Here is a 23,134-nt window from a genome sequence, read left to right on the forward strand (position 1 = left end):
GTACTCTACAATGTGGCTTTCAAAGCAATCCAATTTCTTTCTTTAAAAACCTTTCTGTGTTTATCATTCAGTAACACTACGTATTTCTGTTCTTGCTGTTGTAATTTGTCTTTAATTGACTTTCTACCTATCATCACCAGTTTGTAGGCTTCTAATTCTTTCGAATGCCCCTGCTTTTGCATATTTAGCCATACTCTAGTGGCATTCATTTACCCTGCTGGGGGATTTACTTCTTGGTTTCTCAGCAACATGGATTGCTTCATTATTTTGGTGTAGGAGGTCAGCCAAAGGGAGACATGCAGAAACTTCTTAAAGAGTATGGGTTTGTGAGTAAATTTTAAGGTTATGAATTTTTAATAGGTTTGAAATTTACTCAGATGTGTTCTGCCATTTTTTTAACTGGATCTATTTGAATTTTAAAATACCTAACAATGAGCTAATATGTGCAAAGAATATAGAGAGCTGTCACAACCAAATTTTCGAAACACTTAATTAACCTTTCGAAAACTATTGTCATCACTACTTCAGGACAAGTCAGTACCTTTCATATGTATATACTTCATGTTGCTTATCCCAGATATTAATGCCATTAAAGTTACTGTTTAAAAATCTTTGAGAATTACAAAATGTAAAAATTGAAGCCATAACATTAATTTCACTGTCATACGTATCTGACTATCTGCTTAACATACATTAAATATGTAGGACAAGTATGGTCTTTGTTCTTTCAGAATCTTGTACTGCAAATATCATACACTGCAAAGCAGGAAGAATTATTTGGTAGAACTAAATGGGAGATGGGAGCAACACAGAAGTTGCCTTTCATGGTGTTTTGGAAGCAGGTGCTTAACTTTGCTTAAATTCAAGAGGATAATTGATGAATGTAGCATCAGGCAATCAGATAACATCAAAGACCTTAAAACTCGCAATAATCCCGATCCTTCTGAAAGATGTAGGATGTCTGCATGCTCAGAAGCACTCTTTCAAGTATGAGGCTTTAACTCAGCTAGTCTGTAAAGTAAAGCCCAAATCCTCCTGCTAATCCCATGCATCACTGTTTAAGCCTGGAGTTCATAGATATGCAATAACACATAATACCATGGGGAGGAGAGAACAGCTATGAGGGATGTACTGCACTGAAGGCTCATTAGAGCTTCCTGCCACAAGATGTAACCAAAGTGGAATAGGAAACCCATAATGGTATGGGCAGGAGAATGAATTTAAGCTTGACTCTGTGAGAGGAGATTTGCATCCATAAAAGTCCTCTGAGCTATGAAGCTATTGCTTTCAGGAAAGGTTATAAGAGAACCATATCAATTAGTGAAGGTCAGCCTCCAATAGGTAGGTTTTTGCAGTTATACTAAGCTATGTATTTATGTAAATCTTGTCAGTTTATTTAAAGATTCTGTCTAAACTATTGCTGTCTCAGAGCTGTGAACATATAGGCAATTTTGAAAGAGATTATATAATGGCCAACAGTAGTAGGAGAGACAATTGGAAATAATGGATTTCTGATGAGATCTGTTAGAAAAATGAATTATTTTTTTTTTCCTTCTTCTGAAGCAAGTAAGATACTCGTGAAGTGTCAATGCAACATAAAGCTCCCGTAAGTGTTTCAGAAAATATTACTGGAATAGATTTGCAGGATGAACGTGTATCACTTTCAGGTAGGGTTCAGGTAGATGACAGATACAAACGAAGCTTTGGATCCCAGTATTAAAAGCTAGTATCTGCTGCAGCTCACTTTTGGTTTAGTCTATGGGAGTTAGGACTGCTATATATTCCTGTAAGAGTATGTAGTAAATTCAAAGGTTCCAAACACACACACACACATACATAAAATATATACATATGAATATGCATATATTTATATCAATCCAAGCCATGATTTGTTCCTTTTTGAAAACATTCTTAACTAGGAAACGGAAAAATGCTGTTTGCTGTTTTCCTAAGAGGGGTTTTACTGATGAATGCAAATGTACAAGGCTGATTTGTACTCACAGATAGGAGATATTAAGCTCAGTTCTTCATTACTGCCCATCAAACAGATTTTTGGTTAATATTTTAAAGATTTTATTCTGCTGTTAATTTATCTTAAGATGTTTTTTCCAGGCTGAAACTGAGCTTCATTTCAGCAAAGACTGATTGCTATTTGCATTTAGGGAAAAAGCTCTTGAATGTGCATTACCCAAGTTCCATTAAACCAAGAGGACTGGTAGGTTTCCTAATGCATGGCAATTTTGTCAGGAGCTGTGCAATACAATTTCAGTAAACCCTCAGTTCCACTTTCCCCTCACTTACTGACTTCTCAACAAGCTCTAAATCCCTTTCCTTTCGTGTGAGTATTCTCCTTTCCATTCTGTAGTTTTCTGTGGTCTTTTTACAAACATCCTAACAGACCACAAACACCTTTGTGAAGTTCAGTCTCCTGTGCAATTTCTCAACATGTCTCTTCCTTTATGGAACTTCCTGCTTTTTCAGAGTATTATAAGACATCTGACACCAGGCATCTGAAGTGTTTGATTTCTGTCTTTGAAATTAACTGCGTACTTTGAAAAGAGAAAAGTTGGGTCTGCTGAAAAGTTATTTTTCAGCTGGTCATGAAAGTCAGTTACCATTCCACACCTAGAAATGGAAAATTGCCTATGGTGGTACACACTGTCTGTTAGACTTCATTGTAAGAATCCATACAAGACTCAAGTAAGGTCAAAGGGTTCTGTCATATGAATACGCCAGAGCTGAAAAACATATTGAATCAAATGTACAAGCTGGCTCAAGCCTGAAAGGGAAATCACCGAGTTCCAAATTTAAGCTCTTCTGTCTACTTACATCTTAGTATGCAAGATCCTATAAGAATTACTGAGCTTCTGTTTTATGTGAAAGAGAAAATATTAAGACTTTCTCTTCTTACATATCAGCATAAGTAGTCATGTTAATATTTTTTCATTAGCAATTTGGAGTTATGTGCTTAATTCTGAAACAGAAAAAAAAAAAGTGCTCCTGCACACTGCAGAAGAAAATGACGAACAGAACTGACACCACTCAATTTTAATTATTTAACAGGTTTTCTGTGTATTCCATGGTTAACATAGAAATTGGACTAAATGTTTCTGATGTACAGAACTGAAGATAAGAAATATTACCCATTTGTTTTCATCACATATGATGCATGATATGTTAACAAAAATTCTGTGTAATTTTAGTAGAATGATAACAAGCGTTTTTTCTTCTTTCTACACTTATCTTTTTACTTATTTCTCTCTCATCCATTGCTTTGGCTGTCTAATAACCCTTTCTGTGTTTCTAATTTCCCCTTCTTCCTTTCCCACTGCCTGAGTTGCTTGTATAGCCTTTCATTCTCTTTGATTGATTTGCTCTTTTTGATTTCCCTTATCTTTTACATTTCTTTGCATGTTTTCTTTTCATTTATGAGTTTTGTTGTCTTGTGCAATTTCCTTTCTGCTCCACATGTGTACATGAATTCTGTGTATTTTTTCTGTTGCCTTTTCTTCCCTCCTTCCTTCCTTCCTTGGCCTTCCTGTTCAGATAATGGTACTTCAGTGACACAGACTTCAATGTTGACAAGAAAAACAACAAGAAAGAAGTAACTGATCTAATCTTTCATACTCTCATAAATCCTCAAAATCACTGTAAATTGTGACGGATATTAGCCAAATGCATGTGTCAAATATATGCAGGTGAGATAATGGTTATTTGTAAATACTACATTTCCCTCCCTGTTCCTGGAAAAGGTTGCCTTTTATCAGCATACTGCAAAACTAACACCAATCTTCATTGGGGCAACTCTCTATTTCTATAAGATTAATAACAGATTTTGATGAAGTTTATCTTGACCTTACCTACCCTGCTGTAACTTTAGGTGTGTGCATTATACCAACAGGGGATTGTTTCTTAGTTCTGTCAACAGAATTCAGTGGCAGTCACTGTCTGTGTTCGTAATGAGCAATTGTAATGAGATCTTGTTTTCTTCTGAAATTGCCAGGTCCCTGCATGGAAGCTAATAAGCCTTAAAGGGATATCATGTATTTTTTTTTCTTCTTTTTTCATCAAGGAGCCTTTTGCAAGTATATATATCAGTGTATGCATGCCAATAAATAAGTCTAAGGTAGTGCGTTACTGAAGATAAACATCTCAGTTAAATATTTTGGAAAACACTCTGACACAAGTAACACTGAAAGGAAATTTTCTTATGAATAGAATTCATAGGATTTTTAATTAAATTGTCTTCCTACTACTGTTCATATGTACTTCATTATTTTATAACATATTTGTTTCCCATGTTAAAGAAAAACTCCAGTGCTGGAGAAATGCTAGTTTGTGCTCGTTTCCCAACTTTATATATATTTTAGTGCAGTTATATAATATTGAACATCTCCAATTACTGGTGATTCCTGCTCTATATGATTAGTAAATTTATTAATGAAATTTATAAAGCTTCTCTTACCCAAAATACTTAACCTTTGCATATGAATTGACCCCTTTATACTTCAGTAAAATTCTAATCTTTAATCAGAACATTCACAGAATAGAACTGAATTTGTTAAATAAATACTTTAGGAAAGAGAAATATTTATTAAAGGCTTCTGTTACAACAACAAAAGAAGTCTGCTTTGACCTCTTTACCTTGGTAGATTCAAAGCCCATAAACATCTATGATTAGTATAAGAAGTCACTGTATCCATCCACAGCACATTCTTAAAATGTGGAAATGAGAGAGATGGCCCATCAGGTGCCTGTTCAGTATATCATCACAAGTTCTCATATAGGAAAGAGATAAGAGAGTTAAGGTATGACATTGCTCAGTGGACCAGCATGATGGCTCAGAAATTATGGGCGGCATTACAATCTAGCTGACAACACAGTGAATTCTCTGTACTTGGAGCTTCTTCAGTGTTAAGAGTGATCAGAATTAGAAGGCTGCCAAAATAACTTTAAAGCCTTTTTGCAGTCTTTCAGCCTTTCTTACCTTTGGATTATATGGTAATCAGATGAGTGGAGAGATACAAGATATCTGTTGTGTATTTTTAGCTCCAGCAAATGTGAAGGACTCCTTTTTTGCTTTACATCAAAGATCGCAGTCCCAGGAACACTATAGATTGCCACAACATTTTGGGTTGCTCTAGGTTATGCCAAATTGCTTTCAGTATTTATACTTTCCTAGGAACTCTGTCATCCAAACAAGAACTGTGCTTGAACATGATTTATTTTTTTTTTCGAAATGTAAAACCATAAAAAAGTATGTATCAAGAAAATAAATTCTTAAGATTTATGTAAAATACTCATTTTCATGAATGAATGTAATGTCTTTTATTTCAGGTTTCAGCATAGCTTCCCCTAAAAACCAAGTAATATCATAAATATGAAAATAGAAGGGCTTTGTTAGAATTAAAAAAAAAAAAAAAGATTGGGTTGAGAACATCCCAACTTGCCTACAAAACTGGAGCAGATTCACAAAATAAAAACTAAATTTAAAGCCCTTCTTCAATGTTCTTAAAACTTCACTATATATATTTTTTACAACATTAATAACATCATATGTCATAGCCATTGTAATGCTCTTTGGAAACCTTATCTTAATTCTTAAGAAAAATTATCTTAGTGACACAAGACATCAAGTGCTATGGTTCAGTAGCTTCCTGAAATAATGACTTGGGCTTCTAGCCGGACAGGTATATGAATATTACAACCCTCTTCTACTGTCTTAGAATAGTAAAAAATAATCTCCGTTTTGTTCTGCCCATCTAAAGCCTGCAGATGTGTGCATGGATGGCTTGGCGGAATTCTGCTTTAGGAATATTTCCCTAAATATCTAGTCTTAAATTTGTTATGAGCAGTGGTTCAGAAAAAGCAAACTATAAAACAGGAGGAATTGTCTAAAATCAATTGAATAATAAAAGAAATTATATTGCATGCTTTCCTTATTGGACTGAAGTGACGCTTAGCTTTAGTGCTAGCATTTCATGTCATTCCAATTACAGAAACCTAGAAATAGAAAAAAAAACCTTTTGTCATATGCTAACAAATAATTGAACCTTCCTTGGAGCAGGTTTCCGTGTTATGTTCAGGGAGTGCCTTTCAGTGGAGATGCAGTTGCTTGTATTATTATAACCAGACTGTATTATGAAGAGAAGCTTATTAGAATAAGTAAGAATGAGTAATACTGAAAGGAATAATTTGCCTAATGGAAGCTTGAATCAGTATAATACTTTGACTTTTGTCATATTTGAGATTCACTTTTGAAAGCAGAAGTGGTAAGAATTGCCTTCAACTGCTAACAGCCAGAATGTCAAGAGGGAAGCTTGGAAGTTCAGTTTATTCTGTCCAGCAACTCTGTTGGCATTCATTCTGCGTCTTTCACTGTATCAGTGAAGACCACAGGACTTCATAACTTATAAAATATTTGCAGGTTTGTAAAAATCTCATTTAACAAAGCTAAAACTGGAATAATCAACAAGATTATATATATATAAATAATAGTAAATTCTTAAAAAAAAGTCTTGATCATTTTTACAATCAGTAAGATAGTTTGAGCTTCATTTTGGCAGAGCAGTTTTAATAAAAACTATTTCAGAGCTAAAATTATTGAAGAATCCAACTTTAATACTGGGTGGGTTTGTTTTTTTGTTTGTTTGTTTGTTTGTTTTTTTAAGTAAGTCTCTTATATTATTGATGCCAAAAGATATTCATTGTGGAGATATATATTGTGAACCTATAAATCAAAATTTGTTATACTAATAAGCATTGACTTCATAAGAGGTATTGGCAATAAAATAAAGTTCCGCTAAAATTGCTCTAATGTTTCAGGTTTAATTATTAAGAGAAAAGGAAAGCCTGAAAAAAGGATATATGTAGTAATGTTTTTGAAATTAATTCTGTGCAAAATTTCATATTAGAAGGTCAGCTTTCAACAAGCTAAACCCCAGAGGAAGAACAATGTCCTGAATCGTTTCTGGAGCAAAATGATAAATACGATTTCTGTGTGTCTGAACAAGCAAGTAGGAAGACAATTTCATTTCTGTGTACACTATTGATTGTGATACTGGTTGTGCTGTATTTCATTGTGTACAGGTGTGCACTGGAGCAATACCTAAAAAGTACAAAAGATGAAAAGTATAATTTAAAAATCCTCAGAGAAATTGGGGGTATTTTTTACAAAAGGTGTACAGAAAGAGACTTTGTTATTCAGTCACTCTGCTTTTTTCCTAAAATATGACTGAGGTGGTTATAGTGTATATGAAGATAGGACATATGTTTAATGAGGAGAAACTGAACAGAGAAGAGGTTTCTTTAGCTTAGCAGAAACGCGCATGTTATTTCCAATGGCTGAAAGCTGTAACCATATCTGAATTTATAATAAGCCAAAATACTGTAACAGTAATGATGATTATAATTGGTACAAACTACCAATTGAAGTGGTGGCTACTTCATGTGTTCCTGTGTTAAAGTTAGATTGCATGTCTTTCTAGAAAGAATTCTCTAAACAGCCATAACTTATTGGGGCTAAGTACATTTGTAACTGGAGGCAATATGAAGATCTGAGATAAATAAGAGACAAAACTGATGCATGTCTACTGTGTGTTGCTGACTGATAACTTGCAATACATTCTTATCAGGAAATCTCTACATCTTAGATGATTAGATCCTAAAATAGAGAAATTAAATAGCCTGATAAAATGCATAATTATTTATTAAAACACATAATTATTTCTTACTGTAATACGTTCTTGCCTAAATGAGTCTTTGAATCAAATAGTAACTGTATTGGCTGATCAATACACAAAAATATTATCAGCAGTCAATAAATGGGCTTCTCCGGGGAGCTGTAAAGCAAAATTTTATTTTCTACAGGGAATGCATATTTTGTTGTTGTTTAAGGCTGTAATATTAAGTAATGCAATACTAGAAATATGTATTATTCTTCAAAGGTCCTTGGTTATAAAGCGAAGAAAACAGTCTTATGCTTAAAATTACTTGATTGCAGCTGAAAAACAAATATATTTACCAGTAAAAGAAACATTAATTCTCCTCCAAAATTCATATGGATATTTTACAATTACATAATTTCTTAAAACCTAAATTGACTATAAATTGTTTATGTGTTTTTTCTGTACCTGTAACCTACAGGACTGTTTAATCATATCCTGTCTGATTCTTGCTCTGCAGTACTGTAGATGCACAGCGCATCAGTGCCCCCTGCAGACTTGAAATACTAGTATAACATTTAAAAAAATACGCTATTGATCTTTGTTGAAGTAACTATTCAGAAAAAGAACAGCTTTGCATCCTGTTGTAACATTTCTTTTTTCCTCCTTCCTTCTTTAAAAGTGAAATCACAGCTTCTAGGTAAAGAGAAAATGCTTCAGAAATTTAACCTAAAAATTAGGGCACATTTTGATATATTTGTGCTAATAAAAAAAAAATCCTTTCTGTTTTTCATCAAAAAAAAACAGCGTATGAAAAGCAGAAACCAGAAACATAAGCAATTCAGAATATATGTGTAAACTTTAAAATCAATAGTTACAAAAAGTTACAAAAATAAAATGGTTACAAAAAAGAAAAAAATGGTTACAAAAAGAATTTGATCTTCCAAGAGACAAATTCTGTAATGTGTAGGATGTTCAGAGTGTGCAGAAATTACTGCTTTATGTGCAAAACTGATGTAGGTATTCATGTATATTTTTGGCAATTTACTCGAAATCACACATAAAATATAAAGTTTGGGGTTTGTGTCTACCCCTTCAGCTCCTGCTCCCATCTTCTCAAATGATTACTAAATTTCTAGAATAACATTAGTTATGGGTTTATGGATTTCTTTTGAAACTCTGAAGTTTAAAGGAAGCAGTGCTTGGTCATAGCCATAGTATAAATCTTAATTCACATATGTATGGGGAAAAGGAAGGGTGTCAGCTTATAAAATCCTAAGCTGTTAAAATTGCAAGCAGTGTCAAAAATAGGACATGAATGCAAATGACTTGAACTTCAAAAAAACACCTGTCTCTATACGGTAAGCTTACTGATATATACGTGCTCCAGACCAGCTTTCTGAAGCCAGATTTTCCCATTTTTCCTTTCTTCATCCACTCTAAAATTAAGGGATAGATAGGTTAAGATGCTGCACTGCTAGTTACTCATAAAAGGTCCCAGATGACATAAAGTGTGAGTTAGCATTTCTTAACTGTCAAAAGAACTCCTTATAAAAATAGCAAGATACAATATTAAGGCTTTTACATCTGTAAGAAGCAAGGCTGAAGGCCAAATTACATTGCCCATACATTAATTTCTTAGAACTGTTGACATATTTCATTGACGTTATAAAATTGAGTAAGTATTTTATGAAAATGAAGGGAAGTGATTAGATCTCTTCAGTTTCTGGGCACTATAAACATATGTATAACACCGATAACTGGCTTCCAGCATTTACCAGCTATAAAATCCATTTCATAAACCAGAAGATCTAAAATATTCTCAAATGAGAGTTAGCTTGTTCAGTTCAATCTCTAGTCAATGGAGAAGGTGGTATTTTTCTTAGAATGGGTTGAACTGGAGATGCCTCTCCCTCCCTATAAACTGTCTACAGGGAGAAGGAAGGCGATAGGTCAAGCAAATTTCCAAGCTCTTAGGCAGATGATGTCTGACAAAGTGAATTCTGTCCTAGAGCTTTATTGGCGGATAAAATTTCTTTGAATATTTAGGAAGGAAAAGGCTATTTTGGATGACATTTTGAAGCCTTGGAGAATTTGGAATTGAAAAGGGAATGAACATAAGGTCACAAGTATTGAACATTTTAATTACTTTATTATTGATTGTTCTTATTGCTGCTGTCATTGTCACTGTTACAGTATTTATTCACTCTCAAGTAAAGTGACAGTGCTCAATACAAATACATTTTGGTCAGAAAATTGTGAGAGAAAAATATTTCATGCTCCAATATTTAACAACCTTTCTTTAGGAAAATCGCATTAGTAAGAACGTAACTTTATTTAGTATACTCTTACAGTAATTCCATATTAATATGAGAAAGAAAGAAAAGACCTCTACCAGTATTGCCTCTTACACTAGGACACTCTAAAATATGATACTGCTGTAAGGAAAAAAAAAAAAATATATTAAATTGGAAGTAATAGCAGGCAGCAGATAATGTACGCAAAAATATCCCAAGCTGAACTTGTGAATTCTCAAATAGAAGCTTCCTTCTTGATAGCTTCAATCAGTACGAGGTGGATGAAAATTTTGATAATGTCTGGACCAAAAAATAATTGCATACCCTGAAGCTTCCAATTAATAAATATACATGAGACAAAAGCACCCTGTAGGAGGCTGATATCACATTGTGCTTCTGCACAAAGGGACTGTTTTGGTTGGGAAAAATAGGTGCTGGGGTGTTCTGGAGAGGAAAGTGAGTGCTGAAAAATAAGAACTCCTGAAAAGATTTGGTCTTGAACAAAAGAAGGGGGCCAGGAAAGGAGGTAAACATCCTGCCTGGAGGATCCTGGAAGTGGAGAAAGGTAATGTAGATGAGGAAGGTGCATGGAGATGAATACCAGGGAACATGGCTGGTAACATTTAAGACCAGCAGCGAAATGTGAATCAACATCGCTTTCCACTTTAGCTTCCCAACCAGCAGCAGATTTCCTATTGGGAAGGGAAGTGAAAAACTAGTGAACATAACAGGGCATGGGGTGGAATGAGGTAAGTGTGAGATAAACAAGCAGGGTAAAAGCTTTAATCTTATCAGTTCTTAAGTAAACCTCAGTATCCAGATCCACTATGGGCTACAGTTTGCTCTCTCATCTGTGAAACATGCTTTATTGACTGTAAAATATTTTTTCCTCATAGAATAAAAGTACATAAAGGCCTATTATTTTAGTTCCTTATCTGTTAACTTGTAAAATACTATCTAGGAAACTTTTGGTAGTATATTTTTTTACTGTTAATATCACAGGAAGCTTTTGACTTGTCATACTTACAGCATTCCTCTTTATGCACTCAATGAGAATGCAGTAATATTTTAACTAAATGCCAGATTACTGATGAATAAATGATGTTTGTGTGTATGCATGCCAGCCATTCTCCAGCATTAAGTTATAATTAGAAATGAAGCCTGAAAGAAAGACTAGATAATACATAACAGTAATCTGCATTTTAACTCTTCCTGTACTAATAATTTCTTATTTCTGTGTCCTCCTGCTTGCAGACCAGCTCTCATGGTAATTTCATAGTGAGTGGTACAGAACGCCTTTTATATTCCTTTCTCTCTCCAGTCATACAGCCTTTGAATAGCAAAATGTTTTTAAATATTATTCAGGTGCCTAAACTGTTCTTATATGATACACCTCAGAACAAAGTATGTACCGCATTTTATCTGTAATGTAATCAGGGTGCATTGAAGTTGCAGCCTGCCAAAGTGTGTGTTTCTATGTACATATGGAAGTGCTGTGGCTCTCTAGAATCCCCCTCACTCCTGTCAGAGAGTGCCCTTCCTTGTTATTCCTAAGTGTATCTCACAGGGAGCAAGATCTATTAGGCATGCCCAGAAGAAATTGAGAAGAGAGTGTACAAGGCATAGCCAGTGATGGCAGATACTTGCTTTCACTTTTTATTCTTCATATCAGTAGTAAGAGCACTGTTCTGGTTTATGAGATACTTGACTTCAGTTTTGTTCTCAGCTTGATGGAATTATCAACTTGCTAGTCTGCTACCAGGACTGTAAGAGCTCACCAAAGCAGTTCCTCAGCCTGTTCTGTCCTGCATGGAACAAGCATTCATTGAGATGAGTGGAGAAAGGAAAAGTGTTTGCATATGGTTCCCCATCCCTTGGGTTATTCATCTGAATAAAAACTTTTCCATTGTATCAATTGCTCTTGAAACATTTAATATCCTTTCTTTGAAGCAGGGCTCCAGACACCTGGAGAATCTTCACTGTGGGCAAAGACCAAAGGTTTAGGTACTACTGTCCTGAGAATTAAATGTGGGAACCTTGCCTGAGATGAATTACCACTTAGGAAATCAATTGCATATTCAGGAGCAAGAAGTGATTCTCCTTTATCCCTCACAGACACACTGAGCAATAAAATTCCGTAGGTAGATCTTCCATTTTGGAGTCTAAGTTCTGGATGTCATTACTGAGGTGGATGAATGTCTTTAGTCCTTGAAGCTAGATAGAAGCTTTGGTAAACAGTAGTGACTACCTTCTTGAATCGTGATTTTTTTACACAGCTCTCACAGCATCTCTCTTACTTAGCCAGCTAGGACTGGGACAGGATGGTTGTATTCTGATCTAACAGAGGATTTTCAGATGTACAAGTACAGTGCCATGTGAAAAAAAATAACATTTCTGATCTGCTGAGAGAATCTTCCAGGAGGGAATGAAAGTGGTTATCCCATTCAAACCCACTAGTTTCAAGAAACATAAGTAGTTTCATAAATCAATAGAAAGATGCAATACTTGGGCATTTTAAGTGCTGTTTTTCTAAACAGTAGCTAAGATGGAATTGAAAAGAGGTTTTCTAACTGTGATTATTGACTAAATGTGAAAAAGAAAGCTGAAGCTCAGCAGATTTGAGATTTGTTTGATCTTCAGAAAGTTAAAGATTGGCACATTGGTCTACTCAATGCTCAGTAGTTTTGATTGCTCACCTTTTTTTTTTTAGTTTACTGTTTGGATGATAGGAAGCCAAGAGTCAAAGGGAGGGTGGGAAAGTCTATAAACCAGCAAAACTAAGCCAAAGATCATTGAGAACAGTTAAAAGATTCAATGCTCACTTACTTCCGAAAGCAATCCAAGGAAAAAGAGGACTGGATTTGGTACAGAAATTCAGTTCTAGCAAAATCATTATTTGTCATGTCCTAAAGTTAGGGACTCAGTTTTGTTTGGTTTTTTTTTTCAAATATAATCTAAGGTAAACTCACTTCAATGTCTTATTTAGGAAGGCTTTTGCTATTAAACTTTCAACATAAAGTGTTGTTGCTGCAAATTCTGTGTCATTAACTTACTTATCTGTTGCAAAGTCTATGGAATCTACATGCTTTAAAGCAAACAGAACAGAAAGATGTCTCTTACTACATGTGTTTCCTTTTCCTCTTTCCCCTTTCACCTCTTTCCATACCTGACATTTCTTCCCATATCTGGCACTGTTATGCATCATGGATTTCATAATTTTGTCGTTGGATTTGTAAACCGAACTTTCATAAACTTCATTGTATCTGTTAGTTGTATTCTCACATCCTCAGCTTCACTGTATATTGAATATATTATTTTCATTGCTAAGAGTTTGCACTATTAAACAAGATGCTGTGTGTGCAAAAGCAGTTGCAAATGATGTTAGACCAACTGTGAATTTTTAAATGGAAAGCTGCAAGTACAGTATCACTGAGTTCTGCTACCAAATATTGTGCCTAGTGTGAGGGAGAATCTGATCTTATGGCCTGCAACATACATTGTGAATTGAATTTTTCAGAGACATGCCTGATCATAAGTCATCTCTATTAGGCAGACACCTGATTCTTCCAAATCAAACAAACACTGAGGTTTTGGGGGGGAGGAAGGGAGGGAGAAGAAATAAAAATCAAATGCAAACTGCTGAAATACATACCTTTCTAGTAATCTCTTCAATTGCTTTCTAAATTACAGTGTTGAGTGATTTAAGTGGTTTCTCCAGTAAAGTAAGCATGCAGATATACTGTTCTAAGGATTCACTGCAGTCAGTGACATACTATTTAAAGTATTGTCCCCGACATGGTTGTCAATATTTAAATAAACAACCTGTAAAAGGCTTTGTTCATTCTTGCCAAATTACGTGAAAGGTACTAGTGTTTTATTCCTGTTTACACCAACATTTCCCTGAAGTGGAGTTGTTTTCAGTTTCAGAATGTTTTGAATTTATATTCTACCATGCAGGCTAATGCCCTTGGAAAATCTTTCCTTTGGCTCCAAAATCTAAAGCACTTGCTTAAAATAATATCCTGTCACAACCTAAGAAAAATGACATGTACAGACTTTTCCACCAAAGAAAATTGCAAGTAACAGCAGTTGCTTCCCAGCACAAATTACTTTATTGACAAGCTAAAAATACAAACTTCCTTATCGCACTCATATCAGATAAGGCTAAATCCATTACTTCAGTAATAAAATGTTAAGTGTGTAAGTACCAGAAGATATAGGCAGTGGAGATGCTATCATACCACTGGGACTCCAGTGCCATCGCATGTCTCATCAACCTGTTTCATGGAAAAATGTCAGAGTGCTTCTGTAGACATGTCTGCCATCAGCCTGATAATGAATTGCTTTCGAGACAAGTCTGCTCTCTGCAGGCCTCAGTTTGAAGTCCTTCATACAGATAAATCTCCTTTAAAAAAAAAAAAAATACCCCTCAGGTAATTCTACAACTTAGCAAGATCCCCCCCAAGCCTATCCTTCTCCAGGCTGAACAGTCCCAGCTTTCTGCCCTGATTGCTGGTACAGGGGTTAAACCAGTGACAGGCAGCTCAGGCCCTACACTGCTGGGTCAGAGCACAGTGGGGGCATCCCAGAAGGTTTGTTAGCTTTTTAATCCACAGAATCATAGAAACAATTAGGTTGGAAAAGACCTTTAAGATCATCAAGTCCAACCTTTATCCCAAGGCCTTCCAGGTCCACCACTAAACCATATCATTAGGGGTCTCATCTATACAGTTTTTGAACACTTCCAGGGAAAATGATTCCATCACTTGCACCAGTGATTGGGCAGCCTGTTCCAATGCCTGATCACCCTCCTGGTGAAGAATTTTTTTCCTGATATCCAATCTTAACCTCCCCTGTTACCTCTTGTCCTATAAACTTCTTCCTTGGGAAAAGAGATCAGCCACCTCGTATCTCCATCTTCCTTTCAGGCAGTTGCAGAGAGCGATAAGGTCCCCCCTGAGCCTTCTCTTCTCCAGACTAAACAAGTCCAGTTCCCTCAGTTCTTCCCCATAAGACTTATTCTCCAGACCCTTCACCAGCTTCGTTGCCCTTCTCAGGACCTGCCCCAGCACCTCAATGTCTCTCTCGTAGTGAGGGGCACAGAAGTGAGCATAGTGCAGCCTCACCAGTGGTTGTACGAGATGAAGATCATTGCCCTGGCCCTGCTGGCCACACCATTTCTGTTACAGGCCGGTGGCCTTCTGGGCTGCCAGGGCACACTGCTGGCTCAGATAGAGCCAGATAGAACTGGCTCAGATAGAACTCAGATACTTCAGTCAGATAGAATCATAGAGTCAACTAGGTTAAAAATGCTTCTAACTCCACACACTAATAGTTTCAGGCTCTTTTAGGAAATAGGACAGCAACAGGGGAGTGGGAGCACAGCTGGTATCAGTATATGTACTTTTATTTTAATGACATAACATCAAGCATGATTCATATATTCCTGCCATTCCATTTATCATACATCTGCTTGAGTGGCAAAGTGTAATATAGAACAACCAAGATTTCAGACTGCACTAATACCTATATTTAGACAAGCATTTCAAACTTGCATGCATTCAGCTATGAAATACAAGATTGCAGGCCTTTAAATTTCAGCTATCTGAGCTAATTTTAAGATTAAAAAGAATATGTTGATGCTCACAGCAACTTAGAAGATCTTTCTGTGCATTACTGACATGCAAGGCAATGACAGTCTGGGAAAAAACAGGCAAAAATACAGAATATTGCAGCCTTGTTGGGTAGCATCAGTGAATCAAGTTTTGCCTGATTTATTTTTGTTACACTTTGACAATACTTCTAACACCTCAATTACTGTGTTTCTTTAAACATTTCCCGGCTCTTGATTCTAAATGTTTTAGTTAAACTGTGTTGACCGGAGGTCATTGATTATTTGCAGCAGCAGCTTCAATGGCTCATGGGTGCAGCTGCAGACCTTTGCCCCACTAACCAGCCAAGGCAAATCCTCTGCTTTTCCAGTAAGCCAGTGAGCCACAGGGTATCTGCACATAAGCAGTCAGGCACCATCTAGAAGCAAAACATCCAGAACAACACAGCAAAGGCTGACAAACCCAGCGAAATACTAGCAAATGAACCAGGGAGAAATCAACCTACCAAGGAGCTTTCCTTTCTTGCTTCTCTGTGGATTAGAATGTCAACCTAAAAATGAAGCCAGGCTGCATTACTTGCACTCATAAAATGTGATTTGAACCACACTCCTGTCATTCTATTTTAGAGAAAAACAGTAGCTTCCCATCAGAAAAGGCATGTGAAACTTCCACGGCTGTAGATCAGTGCTTCCAAGTAGATGCAAGAATGTACAACCTGCCAGTGAGGCAAACATCCTCTCATTCAGTATTTTATCCCTGACATTAGCTGTAACTGGGTTCAGAGGAGTAAATTTTGCAATGGTCATCTATAGGATTATCTGTCATGAAAGAAATGATCTCTGTAATTACTTGTAGTGAGAGTAAAGTTTATGCCCTGATTCTTTCCCTTAGGTTTTAGGGGGGTTGTGGTTTTGTTGTTGTTGGTTTTTCTTGTTTGTTTGTTTTTTTTCTTTTTTTTTCCCAGAACAAACACAAAGATCAACCCCAAATCCTAGTAATAGCTCTCAAGAAATTTCTCCTGATTCTTTATGTAATTAGTTCAGAGTTTCTCAGACATTTACGCTATGTTTGGGGAGAAAATGAAGATTTTATTTTTTTTCTTTTTTTAATCACGGGTTGTAATCTCAGCAGCAGGTGACTGAACATTTTTAATCTGCTGTGCTAGCCTGGTGGAAGATAACACACACATTATTGTACTCTTAGTGATACTCTGAATGGAATAGCCTATATGAAGATCATGTTAGTTACTATTTCCCATAGGAGAAAAAAAGGGTGGTTATAAACCCAGTAATTTCTTTGTTGTAATTTTAATCATATAAATGGAAATGTTATTCTATTCATGTAAATGGAAATAAACAGGAAGTCACTAATTTTCTTAAAATTCCAAGCCTCTTATCAGCATGTCTTCTGCCTTCAAAACCTTTTAGGGATTTGGTTTTAGCCTTCTTTTTGTCTGACATCTTTTTGGGTGCATTTTTCTCAATCAAGTGGATGGCTTTTAACCACATTGAAATCACTGTATCCTCATTTCTAAGCACCACAATGTGAGTGTTTTGTCTATCTTGTTTTGGATACAATCTGTATCTCTGCTTCAGTATCCCGTTCTAATGCTTCCCTTACCATTATTGCTCTGCATGTCTCCTCTTTGCTGTCACATAAGCCCTGTGTCCCTTTTGTTCTTTTGCAGGCTCCACTGTTTCTCAATTATTGTGCCTTTCTCTGGCTCCCCTTAGATACTTACTTTGTCTCAAATTATGTCTGTCCTTCCTCTTCCTAGATTCTTTTCCTTGCTACCTGCCTCTCAGCATGTATCGTCTTCTCTGTAAAGGTGATCTATTAATAATGCATATAACTGATTTTTTCAATAGTGATTTTTTCAGACAATGTACTTACTTGGGATACGTTTTATTGTTTTCTTTCAGAATATTATGAAGTTTGTTAGTACTTTTAAATATATAGTGTTATGGTTTAACCTCAGCCAGCAATTAAGCAAGCTCATTAATTAACCATGAAGATACACCTGCTTATTTTCCCTGATGGGATGGGGGAGAGAATTGGAGGGGTAAAACTGAGAAAACTCATAGGTTGAGACAGTTTAATATGTCAAGCAAAAGCTGTGCGTGCAAGTAAAACAAAACAAGTAATTCATTCCCACCAGCAGGCAGGTGTTCAGCCGTCACATGTAATAGTTACTTGGGAATACAAAGAGCGTAACTCCAAACATCCCCCCTTTCCTCCTTCTCCCAGCTTCTATTGCTGAGCATGATGTCTATTCTATGGGATGTCCCCTTGGTCAATTGGGATCAGCTGTCCTGGCTGTGTCGCCTCCAAGTTTCTTGTGCACCCTCAGCCTACTTGCTGGTGGTGTGAGGTAAGGAGCAGAAAATGCCTTGACTCTGTAAGCACTGCTCAGTGAGAACTAAAACATCTCTGTGTTATCAACTGTTTCCAGCACAAATCTAAAATGTAGCCCCCTCCTAGCTACTATGAAGAAAATTAACCCTATCCTGGCCCAAAGCATCACATATGGGTTGCAAAGAAGTAAACTACTAAAATCAGTTTTTGGGTTGTCATGGCTAAGTGGGATATATAAAAAATTTGGAAGATAGATTTAAGGAGACAAATGCTTGTAGTTGTGAATGCAAAGTCACACTGAAGGTGCCCCATCACACTGCTTCTGGAGTCACACTCTATTTTTATGGTTAGTCATCCCTTTCAAATGCTTCTTGTTAAGACATACTGCAACCTCTACAATAAGGTAAGCAGACGTAGATGATCGAGGCCTTGGGTTGTATGGTTTAGTATGAGGTGTCCCTGCCCATGGCAGGGGGGTTGGAACTAGATGATCTTAAGGTCCTTTCCAACCCTAACTATTCTATGATTCTATGATCCTATGATATAAGAGCAGGTGACAAGGAGAGAGGGAAGGGTGCAGCAGGAGCCAATATATGAATTTTTCTTAATTTTATTTTTTGAAAAGCAGGTATATACCACCATTTTGACCAAAATAAGAATTTGACTGCTGATATTTAACACATTGCTGAAAACGTTGGCTTTCACAAGGTGTAACACCTATAAACCATTGCACAGAACATTTAATTTCTAATTTCTGTTTTGGACAAAGTGTCAGTGACATGTCAATTCAACCTAGTCTACCATTCTCTAATACGATTTTTTTTTTAATTTTTTTTTTTTTTTTTGCACAACATGAAGACATAGGGGAAATATTCATAAAGTTTAAAAAAAACAGTGAAGTATAAATAATAAGGTATTTTATCAGATTACTGTTGCCAAATTTCAGAATTAAAACTTACTTTCTGGAAAAAAAGTAGAACCTTTTAAACTTTATAAAATGAAAGAATAAAGTCTATCTCTTAGTATTGTGCAAACTTATTAAATGGTCATGACTTCGTATGACTTTTGATTCCTTTTGCTTTACCCTCATCCTAGTAATTTCTGTGATGCACATAAGTTGTTCTGGTTAGTAAATCGGTAACCTTAAATTTGTATGGTTTTAGTGAGTTGTAAGTTTGGCTTTCTGGATGAAAAAAAAGCAGTAACAAATAGAGCTGGCAATTAGGACAAACAGGTGGTATTGTTAATTTATTTCTAGCAACTTTGCCATAGGAAATAATAAAAAAGGAGGTTACTGATTAATGTATCAGCCTAGTAGTTAATGTGAGGGCTCAAAAATTAAGAGATAATGTCATTCCAAACAAGAAAAGTTATGGGGGAAAATTAAGGCAAAATCATCTGCCTTTCTCTCACCATCACCCCAGTTATATCCATGAATTAAAATATACTCTGTTGCTGTACTACAGCATTTCTCTTCTGATTGTGCATGCTTAATATACTTGTATGAAAGTCATGTCTTGTAGAACTGCCTTATGAGATTTGGTAACATCAAGCAATAAAATGCTTAATAATACAAGCCTGTATTTATTTATCACTCCATTGTTTTCATCCACCGAAAAGGAATTGTGAGAGCTAATACAAACCGTGCTATATACATGCACATTATTTCTTGCAATCTCAGGGAAAAATACTTTCATTATCTCTCTGATAGATTTCAGGATGGGGACTTGATTTGGGAATTCCTAATGTACTTGCATTTTCTTAAATATAATCTGAATTCCTAAACAACCCCCACACACACTGTTTTTAAATGAAGCTGAAGTGGAAAAGTCTTGGGAAATTTTTTGTTTTGTTTTGTTTTGTTTTGATATATTGTCTCTTTCCTATCAGGATTCCTGTACCCACACATCTGTCAACAGCATTCCCTATGGTTTCTTCTGATGTGCCTGAGATGCCTGAGCCTGTTGTGCCCTCTCAGATTTTCCCCACATTGCCATCTGTATGCCAGGATGGACTGTGCCGTAATGGAGGGACTTGTCATCCTGTCTCTCTGCCTACTGGGGCCACCTCATTTCAGTGCGACTGCCCACTACACTTCACTGGTCGGTTCTGCGAAAAAGGTAGTTGTGGTTTATTCTTTCTGTATTAGTTGTGAAATGCAATTCTTATGCTTTTTGGAGCTGGAAAAGGGGAAGAGATGGAGATCGACATGTTGCCCTGCTTTTCATCCCAGTTGCTGTTGGAAACTCAGAAGTAAATTCATTGAGGTATTTAGAATAATATTTACTTGCGGCATAAGTTTGGTAGTATCAGTCAGGCACTAGTAAAGATAGAAAACTTGAGTAAATAAAAAAAATGTATTTGTGCAAATTGTTGTGCACTGTGTGAATGCATGTTATGTAAAGTATTATTTCTGAGACAGAAGAAAGTTAATTTATGAAAATAAGAAGAAGATCTCCTCAAAAGATTATATTGTTTCCATTTCTACAGATCGAGGTCTTTTTTTGCCCCTGTGACTGGTCCGTTGTTTAAAAAGGCTTTTTTTACTCTGCTGCTCATTTGTACTTCTATTGTTCTATTGTTGCTCATAAAGCACGTATTAGTCAAATGAACATAATTTAATTAGAATTTGAATAAAAAATAATTCTTCAGACAATTTGGGCTTCTTTGTAAAAGGAATCAAGGCTGTAAGACAAAGTGATCTATGTTACTATTTTGTAGTTACAATTATTTTACATTACTAGATTTCAGAAAGTTCTTTTTATGACATTTTACAGCTGGCTTCAAAAACTTTTCACTTTTAAGATACAGGGATTCTAAATGGCAGTGGATAATTCTCATAGTATTAAAGGGCACTACTGGTGCACAGAAAAAAAAATAAAAGAAGTGTCTAGATTATGGTTATATAACTGTAACATCCGCCTAATGAACTTCCCATGGTATGAAATACAGGCTACTAGAGTTAAAAATGTGCTTGCTAGGTTGACAGTATATCTGAGCTAACATCACCTTGTATTACTGTCAGAAAGTAGGTCATTACACTCACTGTATGTGAAAGCAATCAATGATTGTAAGCTTAAAATCAAAAAGAAATTGTGATGTGTTGCTTAGATACCAGAGACTGTTTTATCTTTCAGCTTTTCCCAATTTTATAATAAATTAAATCATATAATTTCAAATTGTCAGTGTCATTAAGTAAGTAAGTTGAATTCTGTGAATATCTTCTATGCATTTGGTATCTGGACATAACTCTTTGCACTTGGTTTCAGTACATGGCAGTTGTGCAAACCACTGAACCATAAAATAGCGGAACCAAAAAAGCATGTTTCTTTCAAAGGGAATAGATTAAGTTACCGTTCCATGTGTGTTGCAATGAAGATTTTTCAATATTTCAATAAAATATTTTATTTATTAACCCATATTTTATGTGCCAGAATTCCCTTCTGTGTTCCAAAGAATGCAGTTGGCATCCTTTGCATCAGCATCGTCTGCAGTATTTTGTATGGGAGCAACTTTTGCCTTTTCTCAAGGGGTCTGCCAGGAGTAAGCAGTGTTAAATTTAAACAAAAGTTTGGTAGACATCCTGGGGTAACAGGCTGCAGCAGTGTATATATACAACCACTCTGTTGGGTGATATCTTGTCTGGACTCCACTGGTGTCAGATTGCTGCCTTCGGATGACCTAACCTTATCTTCCTGTTGATCTGTCAGTCTCCAGGAGTCTTTGCGAGTTTGATTTTTTTAAAGAAAACTGACATAATCTATGTTTGAATTATATTACCTGGGCTGAGTACTTACCTCCCTGTGCCACAGACTTCTTTAATGGAAGTACCTTCCAGTTCATTTACAGAAACAGCTATATTTGGGTTGCTCATCCAAAAATACATCATCCTCATCATTTCTCCTTTGAAACTTAACCAGTACAAGCCTGCTAAGTTCATACAACGTAATGTGTTGATTGTCTTTCAATGATATTTCCAAGGGAATTTTGCATGTTTATCTTACCTATGTAAATGAAGGAGTCAACTTCCCTCTTTGTTACTTTGTTTCAAAAATGTGTGAAAATATGACTGAATAATGACTGCCTGTAGAGCAGATTAAAAACAGGGATTATTACAATAAATTGTAGTTGAAACCAAATAATGAAAATTAGGACTGAAACATCCTACGTTAGACGCACTGGTAACTATTCCATTCAATAAAATTAGAATGCAAGCCTTAAGAAAAACCTGAAACAAGTAGATCCTTTTGAGAGTATAACCTTAGTTGTATAATCATTTCATCCTTTCACTGGTTATGTCTAATTTCCACGACATATCTTTTTTTTTTTCTTTTTCTATACTTGGAAGAGATGCTGTTTACTTTGCAGAGCCCTGAAGGCATATTTGATGATAGGATTTTAACAGCGATCCATTTTTCTACATCAGATGTCTTTTAATAGCTCTTGAACATTCCTCTTCTTTTTCCCTTTCTGTAAGAAGACCAATTAAGGAGTTCCTCTTTTCATAGAGCTCTGCTTTTACACCCTACAATCCCACCATCAATACAGGGAATAGATTCCTTCTTCATGTTTAGCAATCCTGGGTCAGCCAGGGCTGTGGTATGTGACAGGCTCATCGGCAGTTCACTGAGGCAGCTACAGTGCAGGGCATATGCTGTGATATTGCATGTTTAGGTAGATCAGGGTCAGATTTGATTTATCCTGCTTTTAACAGATGAAAAGTAATTGAAGCACAATGTCATTTTACTTAATTCCAAAGTTTTAGTGAGATTGATAATTTCATGTAACGGGACCAGAAATTGCACAACTGAACTAGCATTATAAGCCTTTGATAGTCATAGACCAGTTCTTCAAGAAGTCTGGAAAGAACTCATAGTTGCAGAAGATAAGGGCAACTGTAATCATTTACTCTAAACATTGAAAGTGATAAACTAAATTATCATCTATGCAATCCAGATTTTTTTTTCCAGTCAAGAAAATTGTCTCTTAACTCCTTAGGTATAGCTGTGATCTGTTTTGATCATGCTGTAATGTATACCTCTACATTCCAGTAGCACATACTTATTAAACATCTTAGTGGTCAACCATTAACTACAGGTCAGCAAGAAAATAATATCACACACTCAGCTGGAGTAGTAAGAGTCAATATAATATACCACAGGGTCTATCCACAAACCCTGTTTAGATACTCTGGCTTCATTAGAAT

The 23,134-nt window shown here is 35.9% G+C and overlaps 1 protein-coding gene across 1 annotated transcript in view; it reads left to right on the plus strand.

Annotated features, from left to right (window-relative positions):
• EYS (eyes shut homolog) overlaps nt 1-23,134 on the plus strand; it is an 828,128-nt gene that overhangs the window by 608,763 nt on the left and 196,231 nt on the right. The window contains exon 36 of the mRNA XM_061460547.1: nt 19,819-20,048. Coding sequence (XP_061316531.1) covers nt 19,819-20,048 — 230 coding nt within the window. The remainder of the gene's footprint in view (nt 1-19,818; nt 20,049-23,134) is intronic.

Source organism: Pezoporus flaviventris, unplaced genomic scaffold (assembly GCF_033815535.1).
Source record: "Pezoporus flaviventris isolate CSIRO_AGI_PZ_B2104156 unplaced genomic scaffold, CSIRO_AGI_Pfla_v1 ptg000031l, whole genome shotgun sequence".
In the NCBI taxonomy this organism is placed as follows: Eukaryota; Metazoa; Chordata; class Aves; order Psittaciformes; family Psittacidae; genus Pezoporus; species Pezoporus flaviventris.